This window comes from Balaenoptera musculus, chromosome 19 (assembly GCF_009873245.2).
Source record: "Balaenoptera musculus isolate JJ_BM4_2016_0621 chromosome 19, mBalMus1.pri.v3, whole genome shotgun sequence".
NCBI lineage: Eukaryota > Metazoa > Chordata > Mammalia > Artiodactyla > Balaenopteridae > Balaenoptera > Balaenoptera musculus.
The window spans coordinates 15,069,725-15,090,315 of record NC_045803.1 but is presented as its reverse complement, the minus strand read 5'-3'; the positions used below and the strand labels follow the sequence as shown (position 1 = coordinate 15,090,315).

Here is a 20,591-nt window from a genome sequence, read left to right as displayed (position 1 = left end):
GTGATGGAATAGTGGGGTTAAGTTCTTTGAAGTAGAAATTTATGCTATGCAGGTCAGATCTGTAGTTTGGAGATGGAGACAATGGTTCTGTTTAACTATCCATGGTAAGACTTTGAAGTTTTCCACAGATCCGAGATTTCCAGGTAGATGAGGTGGAATTTATCATTGAATGACCTGAATCTTAATATGGTATGAAGTTCCTGCTTTGTATGGATGAGTATATGATTTGGGCTTTGAACATGGAGGTCACAGATTTGGTAGGAAAGCCATGAGACATAAATACTAAGGCTATTTTGTTGTTGAACGAGACTTGCTAAGTTTGTGTAACATCTGTATAATTGACCAGCCTTCTTCAGTATCATTTAAATCAATGAATTATCTTTTAGTGCTTAATTAGTTACTCTGAAACATAGCATCTTAAAGCAGTAAACATTTATCTCACAGTTTCAGTGAGTTAGATATCTGGATGTTGCTTAGCTTGGCTCTCCTGCTCTGGGTCTCTTACAGGGTTATAATGTGTTGGTCAGGGTTGCAGTCATTTTAAAGCTCATCTTTGAGTGGATCTGCATCCGAACTCATTGAAGTGGTTGTTGACTTGATCCAGTTCTTCATGGCTGTTGGATTGAGGGCCTCACTGCCTCAGTAGCTGTTGGCTGGCGACTGCTCTTGGTTTATTGTTTTTATTGTTTGTTTTGTTTTGTTTTTTTGGTCTATAAAATTTATTAACAAAGTTTCAAAAACATTTTGAAATTTGCCAAGTTTAAAAGGAGTTATGACAAACTGGCAGAGCCAGGGCTGAAATTTAAGATCTATTTTCCCTGAGTTACTTGCCCTCTAGTACATTAGGTTCTTAACCATGGCTGTACACATTAGAATCACCCCCAGAAACTTTTGATAGTACCCCATATCAATTAAATCGGATTTTCCAGAGTAGAACCCAGACACATGTTCTCTGGAAAAGCTCCAATAGGCAGCCAGAACTGTATATATTCATCATTAACACAAGGTCTCACATGTTATTTAGCTAATACAATTCAGTTTTCAAATAATATCAAGTGTAAACTAATTTAGTGGCCCCTGGAACATATAATGAAAAAGAGTAAAACATAGGCTACCCATCTAATTTTAATTATTCTACTTAAAAGGTGGAATGAATTCCATAGCACAACTCTATTCCTAAGACCTGTCAGTATTATGAATAAAAGTCAACAATATTTAACAACTGATTATCAATTTATTAAAAACGTTGATTTAAGCATCTGCAGTGGTGACTTCAGCCTCGACTCCTGGCTCAATACTGATGGAAGTGATCAGCTTGACAATCTCAGAAGGACTGTGCAGGTCAGTGAGTCGCTTGTGGATCCTCATCTGGAAACGATCCCAAGTCTTAGAACCTTCACCACAAGGAGTTTTCCTTGTAGTTATTCTCAGTCTTGGTAGGCATCCGAACCGGTCCTTTCACTTTGAGATTCTTTTCCTTCGCGCCTCTGATCAGATCAGCACATACCTTCTTCAAAGATTTCACGTTGCGGCTGTTGAGGGTGATTCTAATCTGGTGAATCGCCACCTCGGGCTCCATGGGAGTCTTTCCGGTATCTTTAAAAGCCATAGCTGCGGCGCGGCTTCCTAAACAACGTGTTCCTCTGCGAGAGCGAACTGCAGTGAGTCAGGAGCAGGAGCGGGCGGCCCGAGGCTCCGCTGCAGCGGCGACCGCGTCTTCCTCCAAAAGGGCTTTATTATGTGGGGCTCTTCTTAGGGCAGCTCACACGTGGTAGCTGGCTTCATCAGAGTGACCAAGTGAGACAGCAAGAGAGAATAAGCAATGTGGAAATCATAGTTTTTTATAAGCTAATGTTGGACGTGACATTCCATCACTTTTCTATATTCTATTTGTTAGAAATAATTCTCTCTCACTGGGTTCAGACCACATTCAAAGGGAGAGGATTACATCAGGACATAAATACCAGGAAATGGAGATCATTGGTAATCAATGAGGTTACCTACTACACTCAGAATAAGGAAAGTGTTCAGTGAGAGATGGTAGATGGCAACAAAAATGCATATCATTATATGTAGTTGGTGAAAATAGAACCTTACAGTTGTGGAAAACCTTCCAAATGTTGTGCATCTAATTGTATAAATGATTAAATCTGATTTATTTATAAAATACAATGTCATATGCCAAAATAATAAATGGATTTATTGAATCAAGCAAAAATGCTTATGGCAAGATCTAACATAATAGTACTTGATACTTGAAGAAAATCGTATTAATTTTATGCAACCCAGTTTTTAAAATTTGGAGAAATATTTATTTATTGAGAATTTTGAGGCAGATACCATTTGGACATTATTCTTGTATACGCTTTTTAATTTAGGAGGGAAACATTATTTTGTCCATTTCCAAATGGTTCAGGTATTTAGAAGTATCCCAGAATACGGAAGACATTTGACCTGTGTTGGCAGGCTTCTTGAAAAATATGTATACCTTGTGCTTAAGTCTCCTTCCACATCATAGATTGCCAGCCTACATGCTTTCATTTTCTCTTTTCCTGCGGAGAAGTCCATCAACTCCTCTGCTTCTGCTTTCAAAGTATTTTCTTTAATTTTCCCAGTGATACATGGTGTTTACTGTTTCAGGGATCACTGACATTCAGTGATGTGGCCATAGGCTTCTCTCAGCAGGAGTGGGAATGTCTTGACCTCATTCAGAAGACTTTGTACCGGGATGTGATGATGGAGAACTATGGTAACTTGGTCTCACTGGGTATGTTCATCTGCTTCAAATAATTTAGATTAATTTAGAATCTGCTCTATAGGCTGTGTATTTTTTCTACTGTAATTTTCAGGGCTGCCTTTCAAGAAACTAGTTAAATTTGTTTTTCCTCTTCCCAAAAAAGTGGTCTGAGCTTTGTCAGGTTAGAAATGGCAGCTCCATTAAACACCTTCATCTTCCCTATCCTTCAATCATATTCGTATCTCCATGTGTTCTTTTTTTATATTTGCATCTCTTCCATAATGACCAAGCAGCTAAATTAGATATTTGTGGCATATACTGTATAACCATGGTCAAAGGATCCAAGTTTTTTATTCATTTGTGCTCCAGATTGCTCTAATACTCCATTTTAAGATCTGAAACAGTTTCAGGGATATCAGCTTGACAGAGGGTCCTGAATTGCTCTCAGTATCAAAAGAGCCTCTACAATTTATATGGTGATGGATTGCATAATTGGAATTTATTTAAAACTGTACCAAAAGCAGTTCATTTCTTACAACAGAGTTCATCTGATTTGTGGTTGAAAGTTGTAATCCATGAAAATTACATTCAAAATGGAATGAATATCTTATAGCTCTCTTTTCTTGTATCCTCTAGTGACATTAGAGCATAAGAATAATGTTAATAGCTAACATTTTGATTACTGTGTAGTAGTCATTATTCTAAGAGCATTATGTGATTTAGCTGATTAAAATAACTGAGAGTATTAACTGATTTAATTCCCCCAACAGTACTATTATTATCCCCATTTTATAAATGAGAATACTGAGGTATAGTGGGTTGAAGTGAATTATTCGAGGTTATACCCAGCTGGAAGGTAGCAAAGGCAGGAATTGATCCCAGGCTTCAGAATATGTTTTTAACCACATTATGTTTGCCCTCTAGAGTTAGAGGACATATGAGTTTGAATTTTAAATACAGCAAAACAAAAACTTTACCTTACCTAACTGACCTCTTATTCTTTAATTTTCTCATTCTTCTCTAAAATAGTCAATATCATTATGATCTTTTATTATCATAATTATAATTTTACCTTGACTAGTTACAATTTATTTCTCCAACCTGTGGCATTCTTTTTTCTTTAAAGCAGGCCATTCCATTTCTAAGCCAAATGTAATTACCTTACTGGAGCAAGGAAAAGAACCCTGGATGGTTATGAGAGAAGAAACAAGAAGTTGGTGTACAGGTAAGTAAGAGCAGGTCAGGCAGAAGTCATTTGTATAAGTGATAGCCCAGGTGGTAAATACACTTGGTAAACACATCCTTGAAACATTAGTTGGAAATCTCCCTTCTCAGTGAAGGAAAGTCTTGTAATGTGAAGAGGAAGTATCTCAACTTCATCTTAACCTCATTAGTCATTCACCATGTTATTTTTCTCATATTCCCCTCCCAATTTCATGCTACTCACTTTCCTTCCACGGTGTAGCCATTTACCTGTATTTTGGACCAGATTCTTTGCAGATCCTCTTTTTCAATGTGACTCTTGTCTAAAAATACATTCATTCCTATATCTGGAAAATATTTGAATAGTCTGAGCTGGCACTGTGCTTGGCACAATCAACCCAGTAATACTGAATAGGGCAGATAATGTTCTTGCAGTAATGGAGATTATACCATGTTAAGGGAGAAATTAACATGAAATAAATAGATAAATAATATAAGGTAGTGAAATATGTTATGAAGGACACTAACAAAGAACACAGCAAATTTAGGTAAGGTAGCATCATCAAGAACCCTTTTCTAACATTTGTGCAGAGACATGAAGTAAGGTCACAGGCTTTTTGACTGTACGAGAGCGCATCTAAGGAGAGTGAACGACACATGCAAAGGCCCTCAAGGGGGATGAGGTTTGCGTGTTTGAGGAGTAGCATCTAGATCAGTTAGTGAATGGTGACTAACAGGACATGAAGCTAGTATGTTAGGAAGGAAAAATCCTATTAGATTTTGTGGATCCTTATGAAGAATTAGTAGAATTGTTTTCTAAGAGGAGTTAGGATCCCTAATCTGATTCAGGTTTTTGTCTTTGTTTTTAAATATGATTTTCACCTTTTCTTTAATCATAAGACTTACACAGAAGCCTAGATAAAACAACTATAGGTTAAATTGTAATTCATTTTCATATCCTTTTCAAATATTTCTTTATTCTTATTTGTGTTAACATTGATCTGTTGGATTTATTCTCATATTCTTTCTAGGTTGGTATTCTTTCATTATTTTTCATTTATTTGAAATTTACTTGTGAGCTCTATCACCCAATTCTGAGTTTTTCTAAATCTCATTTATGATTTTTCATATCTAAAAGTTTTTTCTTGTCTTTTAGCATGTTATTGAATAGTATGGTATAGTTTTTTCCCTGTTTTCAGGGCATTTGCTTTAGATGTATATATGTTGTCTCTATAACTGTCATTAACTTTAGTCATATAATTTCTTGTATAGAAGTTGACCTTGGGCCTTTTTGCGGGGGTGGGGGGTCATTTATATATGAGATTAGTTTTCCTCAATTTTGAGAAAGGAGTCAAGATTCTGGATGCCTTTTCTAAATTTGTGATTTTAAGAGCTCCCTCTTCTGTTTATTTTTTTTAAGCATTTAAATTATCATGGCTTGGGGAATGAATGGAACTATTCAGGAGCATAGTTTTTTATAATATTATAATTAAGATGGTATTGATCAGATTTAAATTGTTACAGATTAAGATGTTAATTGTAATTCCCAGGAAAACCATTAAGAAAATAACTAAAAAATATATACCAAAAGAAACAATAAAGGAAATCAAATGGCATCCTAGAACATATCTGTTTAACACAAAAGAAGGTAATAATTAAGAGACAGAAGGGGAAGAAAGGCCTAAGACACATAGAAAATATGTAACAAATTTTAACCATAAATTCTATCAGTAATTATATTAAAGGTAAATTGTACACTCCATTTAAATGACCAACGTAGGCAGAATGGATTAAAAATAAAAAACATGATCCAACTGTAAGAAATACATTTTAGAGTCAGAAACACAAATAGGTTAAAATAAAGGTCCAGCCACATGGGGAAGCAGCTGGTCACTTTCTTAAAATGTTAAACTTGGAGTTACCATCCGGTCAATAGGGTGCACTCCCTTATAGTCTTTAGATCTTTGCCCAAATATCATGCTTTTAGTGGGGTTTTGCAGTGAGCCGTTCCCCTGATCCTAGCCATCCTGAGTCTTCTTTCCAATTTCATTTTCTTCTTTAGCAATTTCCATCTTCTGGCATGCCATGTGACTTACTTGTTTTGCAAGCTAATGAAGGCCATGCTTTTCTTCTCATCTCTTTCCTTCATAGCTAGCTACATACTCTAGAAAATTGGAAATGTACATCTCACAAAAGCTTGTACATGGTTGCTCATAGCAGCATTGTGTATTAATGGTCAAAAAGTGTAAACAACCCAGATCTCCCACTATAATCAAGATACACAACATTTACAGTACATGAAAGGTTTCCATTGTTTCCCTTCCCAATTAATTTCCACGCCCCATGCCCACTCCCATTCAAACTACCACTGCTCAACTTTCTGTCAATGTACAGTAGATTAGCCTTTTAAAATAATTTTATAAATATGGAATCATACATTATATATTCTGTTATGTTTTGCTCCCATTGGTCAGTATAATGACTTTGAGGTATGTCTATATTGTTGCGTGTATCACTACTTTGTTCATTTTTTTGTTAAGTAGTATTCTGTTGTATGGATAGACCACAATTTATGTTTCTGTTCACCTGCTGATGGACTTTTGTGTTGTTTCCGGTTTGGGACTAGTTATGAGTAGAACTGTTATGAATATTTGTGTACATGTATTTTTATAGGGTGAATACCTAAGAGTGGAATTGTTGAGTAGTAACTGCATGTTTAACAATTTTAGAAATTTTGCACTGCTCCATTCCACTTACTCCATTTCCTTTCCAACACTTGTTATTGTCAGTCCTTTAAATTCTAGACATTATAGTTGGTATGTAGTGGTATCTTTTTGCATTTCCATGATGACTAATGATCTTGAGTTTCTTTTATTTACTGATCATTCATATTTTTTGGAGTGTTTATCCAAATCTTTAGCCATTTGAAATCATTATTTTCTTATATTTGAGGGGTAACTGTTCTTTATTTTGGAACAAAAGGAAGTCCTTTTGGAACATTAAAAACTTTTTCCCACAATGTGACTTACCTATTAATTTTATTAACAATATCTTACAAGGAGTTTTTAAATTGTTATGAATTCCAATTTATCAAATTTCTCTTTAATGATTTTTTTTGGGGTATACTATCCAAGAAATCTTTGCCTACCCCAAGGTGGCAAAGTTTTTTCCCTGCTTTTTCTTGACCTTTTATAATTTTTGCTTTTATGTTTAGTTCTATTATATATCCATTTTGAGTTAATTTTTTATTACGCTGTGAGTAGGGTTCAGGACTCATGTTTTCCATATGGATACCCAGTTATTCCAGCACCATTTAAAAAAAAAAGAATCTCCTTTCCCTGTTGGATTGCTTTGGCACCTTTGTCAGAAGTGAAATCACTGTATGTATCTGTGTCTGTTTCTGGTCTCTACTGTGTTTTTCATGTTGGCATAGAAAGTGAAAGTCTTAAAAAAAAAAAGAAAGCCTTGTGGTAGGTTTTTTCATTTGTGACCTTTGTTGAATTGAGGTAGTTTTCTTTTGTTCCTAGTTTGCTGATTTTTTTTTTAACTATGAATGGGTGTTCAATTTTGTCAAATGCTTTATCTGAATCTATTAAAATGATTTTTTTTCAAAACTTTGCATTTCTTGTCCCTTCGTAATCTTCCTCCTCTGTCTTCCTCCAACTTCCTTAGGTATGCAATGATCTACTTTCTACTTTCTGTCACAATAGAGTTGATTGCATTTTCTGTAGTTTTATACAAACAGAATGATAGTGTGACGTTTTTCATCTTCCTTCAGTCAGCATAATTAAGTTGAAGTTCATCCATGTTGTTATGTGTATTTTACTCAGTACTATACCAGTATTTGGTTATACCACAATTTATTTACTCATTATCTGCTGATGGACATTTTTGGTTTTTAGCAATAACAAATTAAGATGCTGTAGACATTTGTTTATAAGTCTTTGAATGAATATATGCTTTCATTTCTTTTGGCCAAATACTGAGCAGTTGAATGCCTGGATTGTATGGTTAAATTTGTAAGATTTTAAATTTAGATTTAGATAAATAAGATTATAAATTTAAATTTGTAAGAAACTATTTTACAGTGTTTCTATACCATTTCACATTTCCACCAGCTGTAAGAGAGGTCTGGATCCTCCATATCTTATGAACAATTGGTATGGTCAATCTTTTTAATTCTGGCCTTTCAAGTAAGTATATAGTGGCATTTTGTTGTGGTTTTAATCTGTTTCTCCATAATAACTAATGACGTTGAGTATCTTATTTGCTGTCTTCTTTAGTGCAGTATCTTTTAAAATCTTTTGTCTGTTTTATTAGGTTGTTTGTTTTCTTATTGAACTTGTAAGTTATTTTTCATATTCTACATTAAAAGATATCCTTTTTGAATATTCTCTTGTTTACTGTGATTTTTCCTTTCATTCTTTTTTTTTTTTTTTCCTTTCATTCTTGTTGCAGTGTGCTTGGGAGAACAGAAGTTTTGAACTTTGACAAAATCAAGTTTATCCATTTATTCTTTATGAATCTTGGTTTTTGGTGTTGTATCTAAGAATTCTTTGTCTAGTCCAAGGTCACACATTTTTTCCGGTTTTCTTCCAAAAGTTTTACAGTTTTATGTTTTACATTCAGGTCTGTGATCCATTTTTTAGTTCATTTTTGTTTATCAAAGTATGGATTCTTTTTTGGCATATGGATATCCCAATTGTTCCTGCATCATTTCTTGAAAAGACTATTCTTTCTTCACTCTATTGCCTTTGAAATGATGAAAGTAAGTTTTTCATATATGTATAGATCTATTTCTGATCATCTGTTCCATTAATTGACGTGTCTTGACACATCAACTTGCTGATTAGGGTATCTTCATAAGTCTTATAATTAAGTAGTGTTATTTAGTCCTCGTACTGTGGTCTTTTCAAAGTTGTTTTGACTATTCTAGGTCCTTTGCATTTCCCTATAAATTTTAGGATCAGCTTGTCAATTTCATCATAGACCACAAAAAAGTCTGCTGGGATTTTTACTGGAATTACATTGAATCTATAAATCAATTCAGCAATAATTATTGACATCTTAACAGTATCAAGTTGTACATTCCATAAACATGATATGTCTCTCCGTTTATTTATATCTTTAACTTTTCTCAGCAGTGTTTTATAGTTTATAGTGTACAGATCTTACATATCTTTTGTGAGATATATCCCTCACTATGTCCTATTTTTGATACTACTTTAAATTGTATTTTTAAAAACTGAATCCCTGAGTGTTCGCTCATATTTACATATTGGTTGTATATACTTCAGCCTTGCTAAACTCAATTATTATTTTCTAGTAGCTGTTTTATAGTTTACATTTGACTTTCTACACATATGATTAAGTAATCTATGATTAAGGACATTTTTGTATCTTAATTTTTCTCCTGCATGCCTTTACTTATTTTTTGATTTATTGCACTGCCTGGAACCTCTAGTCCAATGTTGAGTAGAAGTGGTGAGGGCATAACTTTTTATTGTTCTGATCGTATGTGGTAGGCATAATTCTCTCACCATTGGATATGGTGTTAGCTGTGGGTTTTTTTGCAGATGATCTTTATTAGGATAAGTTCTTTTTATGAGGGATGGATGTGGCTTTTATTAAATGCTTTTTTAAAAAAATTTTTTAGACATCCATATGGGTTTTTAAAATTTTATTTTGTTAATATAGTGAATTATATTGATGAAATTTTCAAATATTAAACCAATCTTGTATTCCTGGGATTGATCATCGCTATGGTCTGAATGTTTCTACCCCCCAGTATTATACTGAAATCCGAACCCCCAAAGATGATGGCATTAGGAGGGAAAGCCTTTGGGAGATGCTTAGCTCATGAAGGTGGAGCACTCATGAGTGGAATTAGTGTTCTTATTAAGAGTTACCACAGAGATTCCTCACCCCTTACACCATATGAGGATGCATTGAGAAGGCACTGGCTATGAACCAGGAAGAAGGCCTTCACCAGAATATGACCATACTGGTCCCTTGATCTTGGACTTCTCAGCCTCTGGAACTGTGAGAAATAAATTTCTGTTGTTTATAAGCTACCCAGTCTTTATTTTTTGTTATAGTAGCCCAAAAGGACTAAGACAGGCATTACGTATTACCTTTTTTATGTATTGATGGATTCTGTTAGTTAAGATAGTGTTTAGTATTTTGCATATATGTTTACAAGGTTTTATAGTGTGTAATTTTCACTTCTTATACTGTTTTTCTCCTGTTTGGTATCAGAGTAACTAGCTGCATAGACTGATTCACTCCTCAATTTTCTGGAATAGTTTGTTTAGAACTGGTAGTACTTCTTCACTAAGTATTTGAAATAATTCACCAGTGAAACTGCCTGTGCTTGGAATTTTCTTTGTGGGAAGGTTTTCAGATTGTTTACTATGTATAGTGTTGCCGCACTGATTTATATCCTTCTCATGCATGTGCTGTTGTTGGTAAGACTGAATGTTGTACTGATCTATACCCAAATACCAAATTAGGAAATCTTCTCTGGCTGTTTTTGTCCCAGCATTCCCCGCTTGCTTTCCAGTTTGGCAGTGCTCCCTCTCATTGTTCTTATAGCCAGAAACATTGTGGAGTTTCTGTTGGAATTTTTGTAGCCCACGCTTACCCCACAATAACTGGGACCTGCCCTTGAAGCAAGGACATGAGAGTGAGTTAAGCAAGAAACTCAGCTCAGTCTGGGTTGCTTTGTAAAGTCTGACTCCTTTCCAAAGCCCTCCTGCTTTTATTTACAGCCCTTATGTAGTTAATTTTTGTATTTTGTCAAGTGTTAATAGTTGAAATCAGAGAGGGGGCAGGCTGTAGGAACTTCATGCTGCCATACTGGAACTAGAACTTCTTCAATTAAGGAGTTATTTAATGATGAGAAATAATTTTTTTCTCTTGTATCATTGCTGATTCATTGCTTTTTATTGCATGGTTTATTATCTGTCACAATCATTTTTATGCTACTGTCTTTTTAGTTTTGGCCAATCAAAACTCTCCAAGCCTTTCAAGTCTTCCTCTCTTTTTGGCATAAGATTTCTAGGGTTATGCCTGCTGGCTTCCTAAATTTTCCCTTTATCCAATTATGCTGTAGCCATATTTTAGATCTAGATATTGAGAAATTACAATATAGGTGTTGAAATATGCTTATGACACTTCTTAATTTTTTCCTGGCAGCTTTTTTTCTGTTTATTCTGTAGCATCTGGTTGGTTTAGGCTTTCTTTTCTGTGTTCAATTTTAATAAATTTTCCTAGAAAATTATCCATACTTTCAAAAGTATTCACATAGTACCCTTGTAATTTAAATAAATTCCTCTGTGGTTTTTTTTTTTTTTTAAGATTAATTATTTATTTATTTTTGGCTGTGTTGGGTCTTAGTTGTGGCATGTAGGATCTTCTGTTGCAGCGCACAGGTTCTTTGTTGAGGCATGCAGGGTTCTCTCTAGTTGTGGTGTGCAGGCTCCAGAGTGCATGGGCTCAGTAGTTGTGGCACATGGACTCAAGAGTGCGTGGGCTCTGTAGCTGTGGTGCATGGGCTCCACAGCGCATGGGCTCCATAGTTGCAGCACACGATCTCTCTAGTTGTGGCACGTGGGCTCAGTAGTTGCAGCGCGTGGGCTTAGTTGCCCCGCAGCACGTGGGATGTCAGTTCCCCGACAAGGGCTCGAACCCTCATCCCCTGCATTGGAAGGCAGATTCTTAACCACTGGACCACCAGGGAAGTCCCCCTCTGTGGTTCTTGTTTTCCTCTTTTCTTATTTTTATTTAGCTGTCTTTAATTGGTTTATCTAATATTTCTTATAATGATTTTTTTAAAGTACCAGCTCTTTATTTGTTTTTTTTTTTTCTTTTTTTTTTTAAATTAATTTATTTATTTTTGGCTGTGTTGGGTCTTCGTTTCTGTGCGAGGGCTTTCTCCAGTTGCGGCAAGTGGGGGCCACTCTTCATCGCGGTGCGCAGGCCTCTCAATATCGCGGTCTCTTGTTGGGAGCACAGGCTCCAGACGCGCAGGCTCAGTAGTTGTGGCTCACGGGCCTAGTTGCTCCACGGCATGTGGGATCTTCCCAGACCAGGGCTCGAACCCGTGTCCCCTGCATTGGCAGCCAGAGTCTCAACCACTGCGCCACCAGGGAAGCCCTCTTTATTTGTTAATGTTACTGTTTTCTAACTCATTATGTTCTGCTTTTATCTTTATCTTTATGCCTCCCTCTATTTTGTTGTTTATTTTCTACATGTTAGGCTTTGATTCTCAACTCACCTTTTTTTATAGAGATAATTATTTTAAGTTTTGAGTTCTCTGCGTGGTGAAATTGAATGCCCAAGGTTCAGATTTGTGCTTATTTTCTGTGTAGTCCATTTACTAGAACTCTTTTATTTCAGTTTTTTCTTTCCATAGTGATCTAGCATTTTTGGAGAGGGCATTTCCATTTCCAGATGAAAGGGCTTTTGGTTTTCTAATATTTATTAATTTCTATTGTTACTCAATTTTGAAGAGTGTTGTTAATATTATTTCAACTTTTTGTACACATACCATACTCTAGGTACAAGAAGATGTTTTTTGCCCTCAACTTATAGCTCCCTCATTAAACGCTTTGGATTTTGCTCAAGATACTTCATACAGATTTTTATCATTCAGCCCACAACTGCCAATTCTTTTTAATATAATTCTTCACATTCTTCTAGACTCTTCTATATAATTCAAGTGCCCTCTTTTGCCCAAAGTCCCTAAATGTTCAAAATGCCATACAACTGGTATACCTGGTATATGTCAGAGAATTGATGGACATACTTTTCTGGGGATGACCAGAATGGTTGGCCTTGGTTAAAAGGGAAAGCTAGAGAGGACCTGAGAGAAGATATGAAGGAATGAAACAGGTTGAACATATGTAAGGATAAATAATAAAGTGTCAGGGGAGGAATAACTAAGTAAAGACTCTCAATATCTTAATGTGTTATGAAGAACAAATAAAAGCACACGTGGCTATGCACAGGAGAGAAAGAGTCACAGTGGCAGAAATGTGTATTTTTAGGGGAATTGTAATTGAAGAATGATCAGGTATAATTGCTTTTTTAAATTTTATTTATGTATATATATTTTAGATGGAAGTGGTATTTAGAGCTGGCTGATACTGGCTCTCTAGGGACAAGATTTTACTTATCATCCTAAGTCCAGGTTCAATTACATTACACTGATAGCTTGGAATTGCCTGTGGTGGGAGTATTTACACCATAGACATTGGCAAACACTACAAATCAGGGCTGGATGTGTTCAGTGCGTGTCTTTGTTTACCAGTGCTCTACTGCATAAACTTACTTTTTCTGAGCCCTCCTTTTAAGTTTTGAAGTTTTATAACTGTATTTTAGAGTTCTTTAAACCATCTCTAATGGGTGAAATTTTCAATTTTCTCTTAATTCTATAAAATGTTTTGTGGTCAAAGAAACTTCTTTTTTCTTATTTGTTTTAGATTTGGACTCAAGATATGAAATAATCAGCAATGGAAAAACATACATTTATAGAAAACGTTCATCTCTTACTCTACATCACAGAATTGATAATGGAGAGAAACCATATGAATGTAAGGAATGTGGGAAGGCCTTTAGTCGTCATACAGACCTAAGAGTACATCAAATAATTCATACTGGTGAGAAACCGTATGAATGTAGGGAATGTGGCAAGGCCTTTAGTCGTCTTACAGACTTTAAAGTACATAAGAGAATTCATACTGGTGAGAAACCCTATGAATGTGAAGAATGTGGGAAGGCCTTTAGTCGTGCCTCAAACCTTGCTCAACATGGAAGAGTTCATACTGGTGAGAAATCCTATGGATGTAAGGAATGTGGGAAGGCCTTTAGTGACGTTGGAACACTTAGAATACATCAGAGAATTCATACTGGTGAGAAACCCTATGAATGTAAGGAATGTGGGAAGGCCTTTAGTCAAGCCTCAAACCTTATACAACATGACAGGATTCATACTGGTGAAAAACCCTATGAATGTAAAGATTGTGGGAAGGCTTTTAGTCATGCTTCACATCTTGTTAGACATGAGAGAATTCATACTGGTGAGAAACCCTATGAATGTAAGGAGTGTGGAAAGACTTTTAGGAGTAGCCATCAACTTACTATACACCACAGATTTCATACTGGTGAGAAACCCTATGAATGTAAGGCATGTGGGAAGGCGTTTAGTGTGTATGGACGCCTTACTCGACATCAGAGTATTCACAGTGGTGAGAAACCTTTTGAGTGTAACAAATGCGGGAAGTCCTTTAGGCTCAGTTCAAGCCTTAAAGTACATCAGAGTATTCATACTGGTGAAAAACCCTTTGAATGCCACAAATGCGGGAAGTCCTTTAGACTTAGTTCAATGCTTAAGGTACATCACAGAATTCATACTGGAGAGAGACTTTATGGGATATATGTATAGTAGACAATGGAATTATACCACTTGAGAAACAATTTAAATGAAGAGAATATGAGAAGGATTTTACATGGTTCAGTTCTTATAAAGCATCAGATAATTTAGGCTGGCAGGAACTCCTTGAAATTTAAACAGTGTTTTAAGTTTTTCAGTTATGATCCAAATACTGTTCACCTTCAGAGAATTTATACTGTACTTTATATTAGAAAGTCTTTTATGGCATTCCCCCTTTTTCACTATTCACTGAGTGCCCAGGCTCTTTGGCCAAGGTTGTAAGGCAGATAAGTGCCACCAAGAAAAAGACCAGTGCATGATTTGAGATCATGGAGAATAGTAAAAATACACCCCAGGATCAAGTAGAACAGTGTTTACTTATGGCAAGAGAGGAGATAGAATGCACAAGATCTAGTTCCTTGCAATGTGTCAGTAACCCATAGCCAGTCGATCAACTCCACATCTGACAATGGCAATATAGCTGCACACAGCCCACTTTGTTCTGCAGTGGCAGGACACAAACTCCTTCTCTGTGGGGTGTGACATCCAGAAAACTGGGGGCGTGCCTGAGTACCACTAATACCCGTGATTAAGCAGAACAAAGGAGTACGCATTGAGTCTGACACAGAGATGGCTATTCATGGCAGTAAGCCCAGCAGAGGCTGTGAGGGTTCTGTATTTTTTGGTAAAGAAGTATGCAGCCCCAACAAGGCCCATCTTTTTTTCCCACCAGCTTTACTGAAGTATGATTGACAAAGAAAACTAAATTTAAGGCATACAGGTGGTGCTAAAGGGGAATGTTTGGCTATAAATGCTTATATTAAAAAACAAGAGAGGTCTCAAATTAACAACCTAACTTTACAGCTTAAGGAGCTAGAAAAAGAACAAACAACACAAAGCTAGCAGAAGGAGAAATAAAGAATAGAGCAGTGATATATGAAATAAGAGAACAGAATAACAACAGAGAAAATCTTGAAACCAGAAGTTCTTCAAAAAGATCAACAAAATTGGCAAACCTTTAGCTAAATGAGCTAAGAAAAAAGAGGAGACTCAAATTACTACAATCAAAAGTGAAAGTGGGTAAATTAACTATACTTGAATTAAAAAAAAGTTGTGATACAAAATTAAAAAATAAATTCACACACAAAAAAGTGTAAGTGGGGAGACATTACTACCAGTTATACAGAAATAAAGGGATTATGAGAGTACTATGAACAATTGTGTGCCAGAAGTTGGATAGCCTAGGTGAAATGGACACATTCCTAGAAACGTAAAACCATGGAGTTAAACATGAATAAATAGAAAACCTGAATAGACTGGTAACTACTCTATAAGTAGTAAGGAAATTGACTCGGTCACAAAAAAAATCTCCCAACAGGGAGTTCACTGGTGGCCTAGTGGTTAGGATTCCGGGCTTTCACTGCCGTGGCCTGGGTTCAATCCCTGATTGGAGAACTAAGATCCTGCAAGCCATGCAGCATGGCCAAAATAAAAAACCTCCCAACAAAGAAAAGTCCTGGATCTGGTGGCTTCACTGGTGAATTTAAACAAGAACTAATACTAATCTTTCTCAAACTTTTCAAAAAAGTTGAAGAGGAGGGAATACTTCCTAACTGATTCTGTGAGACCAGCACAACCCTGTTGCCAAAGCTACTCAAAAACACTGCAAGAAAGAAAACTACAGAACATTGTCTCTTATGATTATTGATTCAAAAATCCTCAACAGAGTACTAGCAAACGATTCAGCAGCATATTAAAAGAATTATACAAAATGACCAAATGGGATTTATTCCTGAAATGCAAGGATGGTTCATCATATGAAAGTTCACCAATGTAACATGTCACATCAACAAAATGAAGGAAGAAAACATGATCATCTCAATTAATGCAGAAAAAGCATTTGACAGAATTCAACACCCTTTTATGATAAAAACACTCAACAAAATAGGAACAGAAGGAAATCATCTCAATCATAACAAAAGCTATATATGAAACTATCTCTGCAAAATAAAAGCTATATGAAAGACCCACAGCAAACATAATACTTGATAAACATCAAGATTTTATCTAATATCAGGAAACAAGACAAGCATGCTTGCTTTTACCACTTCTATTCAACATAGTACTGGAAGTTCTCAGCAGATCAATTATGCAAGAAAAATAAAGGCATCCAAATTCGAAAGGAAAAAGTAAAATCATCTCTGTTCATAGGTGACATGATGTTATATGTAGAAAACCCTCAGGACTCCATAAGAAAGCTGTTAGATCTAATAAATGAATTCAGCAAAGTTTCAGGATGCAAAGTCAACATGTAAAAATCAATTGCATTTCTATACACTAACAATGAACAATATGAAAAGGAAATTTCAAAAACAAGTCCATTTACAATAGCATCAAAAAGAATGAAATAGTGGAATTAACCAAGGAAGTAAAAGATTTGTACAATGAAAGCTACAAAACATTGCTGAAAGAAACTATAAAAGACATAAATAAATGGAAACACATCCCGTGTTCATGGATTAAAAGACTTAATATTATTAAAATGCCAGTACTAATGAAAGCAATCTACAGATTCAATGCAATTCCTATCAAAATCCCAATGATGTTTTTGGCAGAAATACAAAAACCCACCCTAAAATTCATATGGAATCTCAAAGGACTGCCAATAGCCATAACAATCTTGAACAAATCTGGAGGACTCACACTTCCTAATTACAAAGCACCAGTAATCAAAACTGTGGTACTTGCATAAAGACAGACATATCAACAAATGGAATAGAACAGAGAGCCCACAAGTAATCCCTTACGTATATGGTCAGGTGATTTTTGACAAGGCTGCCAAGACCATTCAATGAGGAAAGCACCATTTTTCCACAAATGGAACTGGGAAAACTGGATATCTACATGCAAAAGAATGAAGCTGGACCCTTGCCTAACACCATGTACAAAAACTCTCAAAACAGATTGAGGACCTAAACATAAGACCTAAAACAGTAGAACTTTCAGAATAAAACAGGACAAAAGCTTCATGACATTGGATTTGCTGGCGTTTTCTTGGATATGACACCAAAGACACAGGTAGCAAAAGAAAATAAGACAAATTGGACTTGATGAAAATTTAAAATACTTTTGTATCAAAGGACACTATCCACTTCAAATAATATCACTGAAACTAGTGGAATATCATTTTCAATAGATTATTTTTGGAAATTACTTTTCTATAACTACACATCTTCATTAGATGAGAATGTGTAGGTCATTGTCACTTGAAGAAAAAAAAAAAGACACTATCCACAGAGTAAAAAGGCAGTCTACAGAATGGGGGAAAATAGGGCTTCCCTGGTGGCACAGTGGTTAAGAATCCGCCTGCCAGTGCAGGGGACACAGGTTCGAGCCCTTGTCCAGGAAGATCCCACATGCTGCAGAGCAACTAAGCCCGTGCGCCACAACTACTGAGCCTGTGCTCTAGAGCCCGTGAGCCACAACTACTGAGCCTGCATTCTACAACTACTGAAGCCTGTGTGCCTAGAGCCCATGCTCTGCAGCAAGAGAAGCCACTGCAATGCGAAGCCCGTGCACCGCAACAAAGAGTAGCTCCCGCTCGCCGCAACTAGAGAAAGCTTGCGTGCAGCAACAAAGACTCAAAAAAAATAAATAAAATAAATAAATTTATTAAAAAAAATAGAATGGGGGAAAATATTTGCAAATCATATGTCTGTTAAGCAATTATATCTAAAACTGAACAACAACAACATAAAAACAAAAATGGGGGGCTTCCCTGGTGGTCCAGTGGTTGAGAATCTGCCTGCCAATTCAGGGGACACGGGTTCAAGCCCTGGTCTGGGAAGATTCCACATGCCGCGGAGCAACTAGGCCCGTGAGCCACAACTACTGAGCCTGCGTGTCTGGAACGTGTGCTCCGCAACAAGAGAGGCCACGATAGTGAGAGGCCTGCGCACCACGATGAAGAGTGGCCCCCGCTTGCCACAACTAGAGAAAGCCCTCGTACAGAAATGAAGACCCAACACAGCCAAAAATAAATTAATTAATTTTTTTTAAAATGGGCAAAGGACTTGAACAGACATTTCTCCAAAGAAGATATATGAATGGGGAATAAACACATGAAAATATACTTAATATCAATAATCATTAAGGAAATGCAAATGAAAACTACAATGAGATACCACCTCACATCTATTAAGATGGCTACGACTGAAAGAAAAAAAAAAACCCACAGAAAAGAACAGTGTTGGAAAGGATGTAGAGAAATTGGAACCCTTCTCTACTATTGGTGGGAATGTAAAGTGGTATAACCGTTGTGGGAAACAGTATGTAGCTTTCTCAAAAGATTAAAAATAGAATTATATATGATCCAGCAATTCCACTTGTGCATATACTTGAGGTCAGGGTCTTTAAGAGCTAGTTATACACTCATGTTCATAGCAGCATTGTTCACCTTAGCTGAAATGTGGAGGAAACCCAGGTGTCCATAAGACAAATGTGGTATATACATAGAATGAAATGTTATTCAGCCTTTAAAAAGGAGGAAATTCCTTGAGGACATTCTGGTAAATGAAATAAATTGTCACAAAAGGCAAATATTGAATGATTCCACTTATGTGAGGTACTTAGTCAAAAATTATAGAACTTGTAGTGATGGTTGCCAGTGACTGGGGGAGGGGAGAGTGGGGAATTATTGATTAATAAGTATAGAGTTTTAGTGTTACAAAATGAAGAGTTATGGGATTCAGTGGTGGTGATAACTACACACAATGTCAATATATATAATACCACTGAAATGTATACTTAAAAATTGTTAAGATGGGAAATTTTATGTTATGTGTATTTTAAAACAACACAACAACAAAAATTTACAGACTGGGTAGCTTATTTTTTCATAGTTCTGGAAACGGGAAAATCAAGATGTCATCAGGTTTGGTTTCTCCCAGGGCTTCTGGCTTGCAGATGGCTGCCTTCTCACTGTGTACTCACATGGCCTTTTCTCTGTGTGTGTGCATCTCTGGTATCTCTCTGTATGTCGTAATCTTGTTATAGGGACATTAGTAAGATTGGATTAGGGTCCACCCAAATGGCCTCATTTTAATTTAATTACCTCTTTTAAGCCCTTTATCCAAACACAGTCGCATTCGGGTTAGGATTTCGATATGTGAATTTTGCGGAGGCATATTTAAGTTCATAATGCTAGTCAAACTGATAAAGCAAGGCCTCAGGCATACAAAAAACTATTTGTAGGCAAGATATGCCAAGGGATCAGAGGTTATTTCCCAGAAGCTGTCAAGGTCAGTCCTTTCTTAGAATGTACAGGATTTGGGCAAACCTAGGCTGATGTGTTAACCCTTTACTACAAGCCATGCAAGCACTAATCCAAAGAAAGCTGATTAAGAAAATAAGGATAACTCGAGATAAAGAGGGATTAAAAAGGTGAGCTCATCAGAAATGTGCAACAATTTAAAATTTTGTGTAAACCTAATAACGTTAACTTTAAAATATATGAAGTTAAAAATGACAACACAAAGGAGAAATAGAAAAATTGGCAATTATAGTGGAGGACTTTAATCCACCTCTCTTAATACAGAGAGAACATGTAAACAAAAAAGTCAGTAAAAGAGAATATCTGAGTAACGTGATGAATGAACTTGACGTATATAGAATACCATACCCAATAATGACTGAATACACAATATTTTCTTGTGCATATGAAACAATATAAAAATTGGTCATGTGGTCGAGCCATAAGTTTCAAGGCATTTTAAAAGATTAGAATTGTTCAGATCATGTCCTCGGAGTAGAAAGGATCTTATATCTTAAAGGGTTTTATCTACAAAAAATTTTTCTTAATGTTGAAGTATTGAAAACTTTCCCCCTGAGATTTGACGTGAGACAGGATATCCATAGTCACCATTACTACTCAACATTGTATTGGCGAGCTTAGCCAGTGCAAAGGGCAAGTAGAAAAGACTTAAAGGTTGGAAAGGAAAAAATAAAATTGTCATTACGTGTACATAGAGTATCTAAAAGAATTTCAGGCAGCTTAGAATGAATGTATGAAATTAGTAAGGTTGCTGGCTATAATGTCAGTATTTTAAAAATTGTATATATGTACCAGCAACAAACACTTTTAAATGTTATTTTTAACTATAGTTTACAATAGTATTAAAAAAAATCAAATACAGAGCAATAAATCTAGCAAAAGAC

General features: G+C 35.9%; 1 protein-coding gene and 1 pseudogene across 1 annotated transcript in view; one reads left to right on the top strand and one right to left on the bottom strand.

Annotated features, from left to right (window-relative positions):
• LOC118885464 (zinc finger protein 607-like) overlaps positions 1 to 20,591 on the top strand; it is a 57,884-nt gene that overhangs the window by 8,776 nt on the left and 28,517 nt on the right. The window contains 4 exon segments of the mRNA XM_036834099.1: positions 2,641 to 2,767; positions 3,864 to 3,962; positions 13,426 to 13,768; positions 14,024 to 14,319. Coding sequence (XP_036689994.1) covers positions 2,641 to 2,767; positions 3,864 to 3,962; positions 13,426 to 13,768; positions 14,024 to 14,319 — 865 coding nt within the window.
• On the bottom strand, positions 1,252 to 1,609 carry LOC118885331 (annotated as a pseudogene).